The sequence below is a fragment of the Falco cherrug genome, chromosome 1 (assembly GCF_023634085.1).
Source record: "Falco cherrug isolate bFalChe1 chromosome 1, bFalChe1.pri, whole genome shotgun sequence".
NCBI lineage: Eukaryota > Metazoa > Chordata > Aves > Falconiformes > Falconidae > Falco > Falco cherrug.
Genome location: NC_073697.1, coordinates 119,604,026 through 119,615,626, shown reverse-complemented (window position 1 = coordinate 119,615,626; position 11,601 = coordinate 119,604,026). Strand labels below are relative to the sequence as shown.

Genomic DNA, 11,601 nt, shown 5'->3' with positions numbered 1-11,601 from the left:
CTTCCTTCAGCTGGAGGCGAGCACGTACATACCTCGTCCTTCCAGGGTAAAGGCCTTCCCCAGCCCCCAGGGCTGTCAGCAAGATTTCAGGCTGATAGGAAATCTGTAAGCGGTACCTGCAGTTCCTGTAGTAACAGCTTTTTGCACAAGATCTCAAAGCACTGTAGAAATACTCGTTACACCACGCTCCCGTGGAGGAGGGAAATAGCCACGTGTTCAGAGCGGGGAAGCAGGCACAAGGTGCCGTGAGCAATTTCTCAAATGAAGAGCCTAAGTCAATCCAAGAGACAGAATTGTACACAGCGGTAGAAAGTCCGTCTATGCCAAAAGATCAACTGGATCCAACACTAACTGCTCTCTGTACCCCACTCTTTCTTCAGTAGTATAACACCATCCAAATATTGGAATGTAATGGGACCGGTCTGCTTTCACAACGGCAGCCTTTCTGCTGCACAGCTGATTAATTATGCAACCAGGGACCAGATCTGGAGACATACTAATGCATGACATTTCCTCCTGCCCTACTCCCACCCTCTTCCAGAGCAGAAGCAGACTTCCAATTGCACTTTCCTGCTTTAATATTTTAAATCTTCTACCTTAGCAGCAGCCGACCCTTCCACCCCCTCTAAACCCTTTCCGAAGTAGAGCGCAGCTCCCAGTTCCCATCAGGGAGACGGCAGCGAGTGCAGAGTATCTCAATCAAATCTGGGTTTTCAGGTTTTAATGAGCGAGGTGGGGATTCTCACCAGCATCTATCTGGCCAAAACCCGCAGCCTCCTGAACGGAGCTGTTCCACTCAGCCTAATACCTGCAGCAGCCTTGCCGACTGCGTGACTTGCCCGGCCTTTTGGCCCCACAGCTTCAGCATTCCCAGAATGTGCTTCACTTCCCATCGGCATGTTCCAAACACACCGAGAACACCATGATCCATCTCTCTATTTTAGCTCTCTCCTTCTCACCCCCCCACAGACCGCGCCAAGCTCTAGCCCAGAAGAACAGGGACATTCACCAAAAAAACATTGTAAAACGCTCACAGCTCCGAAGTCACTGATTTAGCTCACTAGTACCCCTGTCGCGGAAAGGAATACTTCATTTATTCCAGCCTGACTCATCCTCTCACCATATTTTCCTTTTTCCAGGCAGCAAACCTCATGGTCTCTCTGCAGCTCTTACTTGTCCACACTAGCGGAAAAGACGCTCAGCCTGAACCTTGGAGCCAGGTTCTCATCAGAGTAGATATCTAAATGTTTCTTCCCTCAAGCACACTTCGCCGACTGATTTTTTTTTTTATTTTAAATCATGAGTTTGCACCGACTGTTGGCACGAGAGCTGCACAGTGAGCAGTGCTCGGCAAGAGACCTGGAAACTTCATGCCATCTGTGTTTCTAGGATTATCTGTCTGGGAGCAGTGGGTAACTGGGGGCCATTTTACAACCGAACAGATCTGGTACAGCAGATCCTGCAGCATCGTACAGTGGACTGATGGGATTCAGGAAACCTCGAGAAGTCATTTAGTTCACAAACCAGGATCGATGAGGTTCCTACTGGGCTGTAACATTTACCTCGTAACGTTTTCCTTCTCCACCCACCTTTTGCTACAGAAAACAAACCCAAGTGCCTCAGCCAGCCTTAAAGTGCAGTAAAACAGCCCCGCGGGAGGACATGAGCGTCAAAAGGGACGTAGGCCAGCAGGATCTGGAAGCTGTCGGCCCCAGCTGATCCAGGAGTGCAAGAGAATGAAGGCAGCTGGGGAGAGGAATGAAGCCACGCAAGGTTGGGATGTTACCTGTAGAGCTGCTTCTGAGTAACTCCCGTTTGACACGTCAGTGCAAACCAGAGACTCGTTTGCTCTTGGTAACCACAGAACCAGAGCCGGTGCGGAACGCTGCCTCCCTGCCCTGCCCAGAGACACCAACACACCTGACTCTGCTCACACCTAAGGAGTAACAGCTCTGGCCCTGCTGCTGGAGCACGCCCATGAGTAACAACTCCCACTTCTCCAGGGAGAAGCACTACCAGGTGGCCCACACCACCTTAGGAGAGTTCAGTCCTAACTGAACAGAGCAACCCCAGCATCTCAGCACACTTTAAAAAAGATGTCTCTAATTAGAGGCAATCTGTAATTTTATATTTTAGAGGCAACAACTATGCTAATTCCCTCAACTACTACTTCTAGTAACAGGTCGCAACTTTTACAAGGATAACCGGTCTGGGAAAACCATCTGGGTAACACATCTGGGTAAAGTGTTAAGCAGCTGCCTCACTGGTTTACAACAGGAATTGCAAAACAGGCATTTTTTAGATTTTAACATCCTCTTTTAGTTTCACGAAGTCAGTCAAGAGAAATCAAGCAACTAGTGTCACCAATGAATAGCCACGAACAAAATCCAAGTGATTTTGCTGTTTAATTCTCCCTCTCCCCTTCCAAAGCTACCAAGTCACCATCAAGTCTGCCTGCTCACATGCACACAAATGCACAAACACCTGAGTTTTGAGCTGATTTTTTTTTACTTCACAGTCTTGGCAAAACAAATCTGCATTCAAAAGTCATTTCACATTAATATATTAATCAAACATTTTCAAAATAAATATATTTTTTAAAATAACCATTTCTTTACATCACTGCAGTAGCAATTCTAGAAAAGTCAGTGCACAGACAGTAGCAATTAGATTAATTAGCTAGACAAAAAAAAGAAAACAAGAGGTGGACCATTTTTCTCTCCAAGCAGGCTGCATGCAGCAAGTCTCGGCAGTTTCCTAGCACACGACCTTTCTTCACACTTGCTGGGAAGGGTTTTCACTCTCACAGCTGTCAGACATCAGCAAAGTCCAATCTGTGCAAAGGTTTGCACGGCACTAAGTTTTACAACCTGGATTCTGATCAGTCCCGCAGAGGTTCTGCACACTAGAGTCATTGCTAATGAGATCAATGAATCAATGCTACAGAAGGAAAACGCTTGAATCCTCAGTCCAAGGAACCCACATTCAAGTTACTGGGAAGTAAATTCACAGCGGATCCAGGAACACTTAACAGCATTAAACAACATTCCAATGAGCAGCTCAGTTGTACCTAACAGCTTATTTCAACGTTTTGCATATTCTCTCAAGTGCTTCCAGGGCAGAAGCAACTCTTTTCTCCCTATTAGCTATTAATTCACCAGTTAAATCACAGCAGTAAGATGCTTCACTGGCCAAAAAGTGTAATTTGTGTTACAGCGAAGAAAATAAAAAAAAAAGTGCATTGTAGACTATAAAGAGAATATTCAGGACTTAGTGATCTCAAGCCCACATATCTAACCGGAAAAAAAGAAAGACCAACAGAAAATTAGTGTTCCCATATGATCTATAACTAGTTAGATGCTACTAATCAACCCTGTAACGAGTAGTAGTGTGTTTTCTTAAGAAGGGAAGCTTATCTGCATCATCACAGCACGAAAATTTGGAGGGCTACCAGATTATTTGCTACCATTGTCAGGGATGACTTAAGCTAAGAAAACCAAGGAAGTTTAATAGATATCTGAAAAATGTAATCGGTATCTATTTCCTTTGGGATCCCACAGCTTCCCTTTTGAAGCCCTTTCTTGGTAGGAGAGGGACAAGTTGGATGTGATAGTCTGGGTTGAGTGGAATACCCAGAGACATCCCTGTGTCCAGAGATGCTCTTGGCTGCACACTAAGTACAAGACATCCCCCACCCCTCCAAGAGCCTTGTTCCCATGTTATGAGTATGTTAATTATCAGTTTGGAGCAGCTGCTTACTCTAAAGAGGTATAATTAAAGTGTCAAAAGAAACAGACAAAGGAAACAATCACAGATGAAGAGAACCTCCAGTTCAAGTGATGCCGTGCACAGGAAGAAGGGAATACTGCAGCAGGGCAGGAAACCCTCAGAGCTCTGCGAGGTAACCCAGGCTGCTGAAATCTCTCCCCTTGCTCTGCACATTTACCACTAGAGTCCATGAAAACTACATGCCCTGGGGGAAGGTTCTACTCCTCCGTGCTATGGACCATGCCCCAAGATTCTGCCAAAATGGGAAGTAAGAAAGCAATGAGTTGTGGAGAAGTTCTGTGTTAGCTTATTGGTTTTTCTTGTCCTCTGGTGGGAAGTAAGGAGGAGGGGGTGGCTGGTCCTGAAATAAAAACAATAAAAGAATATCAGTCCATGGCTAAAAAAAAAAAAAAAAAAAAACCAACCCCAAAAAACCAAAATCAATTCAGACAAACTTTGTTGCGTCACTGAGAAAAAGAACTGCTAAATACACACTTGGGCTCACACTGCAAACCCAGAATGATACAGGAACTCACCGTGGGTGTATAGACGTTATGTGGGTTGACTGGGCTGTAGTAAGCACTGGCAGCGGCTTCGGCAGCCTTCGCTTCAGCTGTCACAGAAAGAGAAGTTACAGATTTGACGACACACAGAGAACTTTTACAATCAAACAAAAACTCCACGTATTCCTGGTCATCAAGTGTTACTAACAGAGCACTATTTGATCAACGTGCAAGTTGCAAAATAGCTGCAACAAATAGGACAACTGAACATTACCTCTTCCAGTTGCCACAGGACTGTCAAGTCCAAAGTAAAACAGACCAAGATTTAGTTTGGAGATGTCACCTGGGACTTGCCTGTTAGCCAACAAATAAACAATAGCAGCTGTTTCGCCTGAATACAGGCAATACCCCTTAAAAAGACAGTCAACAAACCATCCTTCTTGGGAGTGAAAACAAGACAAAACAAAAATCAGCACAAGTTTATAGCAGCTTAGGGGATTCATGCTTTAAAGATGGCAATTTATGAAGATAATCCAGATCCTCTGTTTCTGCAGAAAACAAAAATCTTGTACAACCATCTGGATCAGTGCCACTTTCCAAATAATAGTTCAAAGACGATTGGTTGGTTATTCAAACCAAAGAGAGAAGTTAAATCCTTACCCAGACAAATATCCTTACCTGTGAGAGATCTGTGGCCAACCACAAAAGCTCATTTTTTTTTTTCTAAGACCATGTTCAAGATCATTTTGATAAATCCCAAATGAGTGAAAATGAGACTGTACTTCCCCAGCTCCTTTCCATCATCTATTCCGCTGTTTCTTATTAAGCAAAATTAATCAGGTTAGAGTGAAACAGGGGAAAGGGGAGCAAAGCTCACCAAAGCCATAATTGCTAACTAAAATGGACCAGAAACACTTCACCATGAATTTCTTTCTATTCATCCAGCAGAGCAAAATTACCACCACAGGAGAATCACAAACTGTATTTTTTCTGTCACAAGAATAAATCCAGTTGCAAAAATAGCTGCTAATGGTATCTACCCAAATAGAACCAAGCTGGCCTCCAAGCTGAGCTGGACATACAAGGCTGGAGATGAGGGGAGCTCCCCAGTCCCTCTCCTAAACAATTTATACTTCTAAGCAGAGCTTCTAAGTTGACTCTTAAATTTTCCAAGAGGTAACAGACAAGAAACAATGTCTGTTTCATGAGTAACAGAACTGTTGTGAGCTAATTCACCCGAACACACCCCTTACCTGCAGAAGTGGGAGGCAGGTCTGGACCGCTGACAGGGGGTTCCATGGGCCCTGGGTACGGCGGGGGTGGAAGCTGCATGTAACCCATGTCTCCATCCACCACAGGAGGGCCAGGATAAAACTCTGTCAGAAAAGGAAATAATAGAGGAAAAGACTTAACTCCTTTGGGTGGGTCACAGCATCCAGCCAAAACAAGCCAAAGGCAAATACCATTAAGCTCAGAGACAAAATCTGCACAATGCATCAGATCCAATCTAAAAGACTAAGTAAAATTTGTGTTTCTTCCCCCTTGTACTTATTTTCACTCCTGCTAACTAGAATAATCCCCATCCTCAATTCCCAGACTTACCAGGAGGAGGTGGTGGGTATGGATAGACCCCGTTAGCTGCAGCTGGTGCGAATGCATAGGATCCATTTGGCATATAGGAATAGCCATAAGCTCCATTGGGTACTTCACCTCTGGAAACTGGAAAATTAAGGGTAAGTTGACCTCATCAAGACATCAAGCCTGCACCAAACATACAAACTTAAAGAATCCTTACGTAAAAAACAAACAAGCTCCATCCCAATAAATCTACTGTTCACTGGATGTGAAAAAAGTATTTTTTTAAAGCAAGTTCCAGATCCAGCCCGAAATTTGCATGGATTTGATTCCAACTTATTGCAACCTGAAACTGCCCTTGCTGCAAGATGAAGGCAAGGCCTCCTGAAATACAGAATTGTCTGGCAGATGCTACCAGACTCCCATACCTTGTGATGCCACCTGCAGCATACGCTGCCCAAACTCGATAGCACCCCCAGCTGAAAAGGTCATCTTGAACGTGGCAGATCCTTCCCAACCACCTGCAGGGAGAGAAGACAGAATTCAGAAGCAAGGAGAAGCTGTTTGATGCTATTTAGCTTCCATGCTTTATCTACAGATGCCCTGTACATAATTCTTTAAAGAGCTTATCCCAAAGATTCAAGAAAAAAAGTGCTGATAAAGTGGCAGAATCACCCTATTAGAAAAATTCCCATTAAAGTATTTTCAGGTCAAGGGACACCTGAAGAAGAAACATCAATGAGGGAGACCCTCAAAAGCTTTCTAAAATTGTGCCTGTTACCACACCAGCTGCCAACAGACCAAGCTATCAGAAGCACTGGATTTGCTCTAGCTTTGTACAAGATTAGTGCAGAAGACAGGGATTTTGTTAATCCCGTTTGCTAAAGAGCCTTTGCAACTACACCTAACTGTCAGTTATAAATTAGTTTGGGAGTTTGAATGCCCAATGAAGCAAAGAGCTTAATGAAAAACATGGTCCACATAAATCCATTAGAGTCCATGGAAGATATTTCAAGTCAGGATAATAGTAATAATAAAAAAAAAATTAGTGACATCTCATATTACAGACTAAAAAAAGAAAAACATGCACAGCCCAGAATCACAACAATGCATCAAAGCAGAAGCTGTGTCAGTGCTGGAAGAGGGACACATAGATTGAAGAGTCTTGAGTTAAACCAGACTCTCATGGCTGTTAAAGCAACATTCTCATTACAAGAGATGGCCTCTGGGGAAAATTCACAAAGATTTAGCTAAAGCCATTTGCCTTTCACTCAGTTTACAGAGTTTGTTGTTACTGCTCAGGCTTCCTCTCACACTGGATGGTCCCGCTCTGCTCCTATACAGAAGCTGCAATACCAATTTCAGGTTTATAGACTGAAGTCTCCTAAGCGCCGCACCGTGATTTCAGTGCCACACCTAACAGACTAAATGCAGCCAGGAATGGAAGAGTTCACTGAACTTTGTGCCTCTGGTAAAAGGAGAGGCATGGAACAGTGATTAAAAAAAATCCTTCTTGAAAATGTCTACCACAACCTTCTCATTTAACGTTAATATGAAACTGCCCCTAGAAGATTTTCTTTTCCAACTGTCATTTTTACTGCTAAGATGCACCACAGCAACAGCACTCCTTCCCTTGAATTGCAAAAGAAATCAATGATGGAGAACAGCGCTCTCGAAACCTGCACCTGAAAACTCAGACTGATCCAGAAAGGATCATGAGTCTTTGGCACAAGAGAACCTGGATGCAGAATTAACCGGTTAACCCCAACTGACCAAAGCAAAATGACATCCTCACTCGTGCTGACTCTGCTCCCATGTTTACTCAGTGAGATCACTTGGCTGATTGAACTTAAGTGTTTTGCAGAGGCCAGGAATGAGATCAGTTGCAGATCTGTTCATTGTAACTGCACCAGGGAACAGATAAGGGGAATATTTTTAACTGCTCATTTCAAAGAAAGAAACATATTTTAGCAGTACTGTAAAAACCCATTTGGTCCGTTTCTCAATTTCAGTTACATTGTGCAGTTGAACCAAGATACAGAACATACATCTGTACTATACATACCTCCTGCCTCTGCTTTCACTGTCCCCTTGATATAATTTGCTCCAAAGACAGGCTGCTTAATCTCGCAATCTTTCAACAAATAAAAGGGCATCATGAAAGATTGCATAGCATCCTTTCCCTTCGATACAAAGATAACCTGAAAAGAAAACAACATTACGAAGGGTATGCAAAACAAACAAGAAACACAGCCCCCATTTATTATCTGAAGAGACTTTCCAATGGACTGAAGGTCCTAGTCAGTTCTGCAAGCCAAAAGCTACACCAAACAGCCACAAGGGTAAACTGAAGCCCCAAGGGAATAAAGCCTTCCAGGAAAAGACTACCCCTGCTCAGATAATACTCCTCCCAGCTTCCAGAGAACTCGCTGCTCCACACAGCTGTGATTTAGTAGCTGTGCTGTCACATCGAGCATTTCCAGACCATTGCTAATTTCCAATCTTGAAGATGCCTGATGGACTGACTACACAGCTGCCTGCATAAAAACTAATCAGATTTATTATCTTTTGACAAATAGATAGGATAAGCAATGAATTCATAATGCTCCCCAGAGGGAGAAGATGAGCCATACTTCAAGGGGTAGTAGATTATCCTGACTTTCGTGTATTGAGGACATTTAAATACAGAATCGCAAAGAACCCTTATCTGCTTACACAAGATAAAGCCTTCTACTACTTACTCGGTAAGGAGTCAAGAAAACACTCCCTTTCTTGGTCCCTTTGAAGGCATCTGGCATAGGTTCGATATCACTGAAGGTAATTTCTATGTGATCATAGGTCATCAAAACACTGCAAAGAAGATGACAGAAGAGACACGGTGTTACAGTGTTATAGTTCAAGGCAGAAGTACCATATGCATGTAAGTTTACTGACCTACCAAAACTGCCTTTAACTTCAGGCCAGTGCTTGGCAGGCAAAATCAGTCTGGCTTGCTTGTTTTTTTTGTTGTTGGTAGTAACAACTTCAGTAGTACTGGCTGCTTGTTGTCAACCTTGTGTTCCCTGCTCAGTGTGCTGGCACAGCTACCACTGTCTGCGTAGCCAGGCAGCGAAGCTAGTCAGCTGAACTGATCAAGACTGCAATATATTTATTATTATTTTTCTTACATTGTGTTGCATTTCTTCTGGATCAGTTCCCTAATTTGGTTCACCAAAAGTAACGCAGCGGAGGAAGGACTGCTGAAGCAGGAACTGCTCAGGCTGGCTTATGCAACACAGCTGTTGAAGGTCTAACCACAGCTTAAGCACCTCTGTCACAAAAATATTATCAAAAGGAACTCTCCTCTCTTGCTGCTAGACTTCATTAACCCATGTTGTCTGCACTGACTCCTTGATTCTCAATTAGAAACTGACCTGATTAAAACCAGTGCAACACCCTTGCATAGATACAGCAGGTAACTTGTGTTAACTCTAATCCCTAAAGCTGGAGAAACCTCCACCACCTTTATCTTTGGCAGCTTACGTGTTACTATCCTCAGTCACTTGCCCTTCCCTTCTGCCAGCAAGTACCTGTCCCTCCAGCCAAAGCTCTGGAAGGGCACAGGGGCTGGCAGCTCTGTTCAGGCTACAGCGTATCAGCTGAAACAACCCCTTGCTGCCCCAGAGGCAACCCCTGATTCAAGACAGGCTGACAACTGCGAACAGTAACACATTAAGCTGCCACGGCTGTTCCTTTCAATGAAAGCAGACTTCAGCTCCAGAGTTGATCGTACTAAGTTCTTCTAAGAAGGATCACATCCCAAATGGAAGTCAGGCGCAGAATTCCTATACTAATGTTTAACTGGCCTCATGGAAGGAAGCCCTGAAGAGTGAACTACTCCTTTGTCCCAGAAGCAGGTGACTGCCACGTCAGAACTGAAGAACACTGGCAGATACAGAGAGCGAGAGCAGCCCATTGCCATGCAGAGGCAGCTCTGTGGAGGCTTTCCGTTTCCATGGTTATATCCCAGCACCTTTACCCAACTCTGCTGCTCCTTTCCAAACACACAGAGGGGGTGTGTGCGCAAAAATCCCAGCAAACCAAACCACTAGCGCTTCCCAAGCGGGCAGCTGCTGAACAGAGGCACACTGCAGCACCCGAGCGCTCCCGCAGCACTGAGCGGCGAGAAAGGGGTGAGGCTTGGGTGCAGGCCAGAATCACCTGGCTGGGGGCTGAGCTCTGCCAGCCCTCCCTGAGCACTCGGGGAAAGGGCTGGGGCCAGCTGCATGGGCCAGCAGCAGGCAGGGGGGCAGGCAGGCTGCAGAGAGGAGCGGGGGGGGGGGGGGGGGAGGGGTTGGGGGGTGGCCGCGACTGAGGCTTAGCAGAGCTCAACCCGAGAAGCCCCAGGGGGATACGTAAGGAAAAGGGAGGAAAACAAGCACAGCCACGACAGAACCGAGAGGGTTAAACCACCCCCTCCTTCTCCCCCCCAGGGCCTCTTCCCCCGCACAACCGCTCCCCCTGAAGGGGAAGGAAGGCAGCTCCCGGCTATCCCCCGGCGACTGCGGCCGGATCAGGGGAGAAGAGGATAGCACCTCACTTCTCGCTGTTGTTAACGATGACGCCGCCGCCCTCCGAGTGGTTCCTGTTCAGCGCCATGGCCGCCGCCGCCGCCGCCGCCTCCTCCTCACAGCGCCGAGCGCCCTGTGCGCCTGCGCGGGAAAAGGCCGCCGGGCGCCACGGCGGGAGCGGGGCATGGCGGGACTGGCCGCGCGGGGCATGCTGGGAGTTGTAGGCCGCGGTCCCCCGCCGGGCGCCATGACACTCTGCTGAGGAGGGGAGGGCAGTGTCATGGCGCCCGGCGGGTGGGCTGGCGGCTGACCCGGTTTGAGACCGGGTCCGCAACCCTTCCTCACTATCTACATCTCCCTCGCTATCTGCATAGTCCCCTCACAAAGGCCCACCCGCTGCAGTCTCCAGCCCAGCCACCCCTGAGGAGACTCACAGCGTCCCTCTCCCACCATGATTTATAATCAGTTTACTGAACTCCTCGAACTTCAATTAATTAATGAATTAATGCAGCTTCAATTAAGCTTCCTTAGTTTTCTAACTCATAACAGTACGGGTAATACAAAGAGTCAGTCTCCTTTTTGGGAGAGCTCTCATAACATGTTTATAAACGCATTAATCATCTGATTACATGTCCTGCTGACCATATATAATAAAATGATTTAAATTATTTGGAGCTTGCCTGAACTTGGCAGTGTTTTTTCTGGCTTTTCTGCTCGCAAGGGCACGCTGGCACAGCGCTGCTTCATGGGTGGGAGCTCACAGAGCCCCCCAGCAGCATCCGCATTGACATTTTGTTTTAAAACACTGTATTTTGCTGTGGTTTGCACCTCATTTTTTATCTTGAAGACATTTCCTGGCCCTCTCACTAGCCGATAAAACATTTTCCCTAGGAGGCTGTCCAGTTTTGCATGTAAGAAGGGGATGTTCACACATCCCATGCAACCACAAGTGATTTTTAACGCTGTTTGGCAGGATCTTCCAGGGAAAAGCCCAGAATTAAGTGAAATGGAGATGAAATTGGACTTCCAGGAGGTGGGCAGGGCAGAATTCAGATGTTTGGTAGAGCAGAATAAAAATCCACCCCACGTACCTGGTGGTCCTGCACATAAAATGAGGCTCAGCCCCCTGAACAGCGGAGATGCTTGCTCCAACAATTTTTCAATTCACATCTGATGCTCGTTTCATGTTTCACAGACTTGCAAAT

The 11,601-nt window shown here is 45.8% G+C and overlaps 1 protein-coding gene across 2 annotated transcripts; it reads right to left on the bottom strand.

Annotated features, from left to right (window-relative positions):
- Window positions 1-2,489: 2,489 nt before the first annotated feature.
- WBP2 (WW domain binding protein 2) lies at window positions 2,490-10,557 on the bottom strand. Of its 2 annotated transcripts, none has more exons than XM_014286753.3 (8): window positions 10,426-10,557; window positions 8,588-8,696; window positions 7,912-8,047; window positions 6,275-6,367; window positions 5,874-5,990; window positions 5,525-5,647; window positions 4,305-4,381; window positions 2,490-4,129 (listed from the first exon to the last, which is right to left on the bottom strand). In XM_014286753.3, exons 1-8 carry the CDS (start codon window positions 10,482-10,484, stop codon window positions 4,076-4,078), a joined length of 768 nt encoding a protein of 255 aa, XP_014142228.2. In that variant the 5' UTR covers window positions 10,485-10,557; the 3' UTR covers window positions 2,490-4,075. The 2 variants fall into 2 exon arrangements, with proteins under 2 accessions (XP_014142228.2, XP_055582293.1); XM_055726318.1 differs by having other exon boundaries at window positions 10,421-10,528.
- Window positions 10,558-11,601: the final 1,044 nt, after the last annotated feature.

What these genes read in the sequence shown, in the direction of transcription:
- WBP2 (XM_014286753.3), bottom strand. Translation starts at nt 10,484, where the DNA reads ATGGCGCTGAACAGGAACCACTCGGAGGGCGGCGGCGTCATCGTTAAC. An exon ending in ATCGTTAACAACAGCGAGAA is followed by an intron (nt 8,697 to 10,425) that starts GTGAGGTGCTAT and finishes TCTTCTTTGCAG; the next exon opens with TGTTTTGATGACCTATGATC. An exon ending in GCTGCAGGTGGCATCACAAG is followed by an intron (nt 5,991 to 6,274) that starts GTATGGGAGTCT and finishes TTAATTTTCCAG; the next exon opens with TTTCCAGAGGTGAAGTACCC.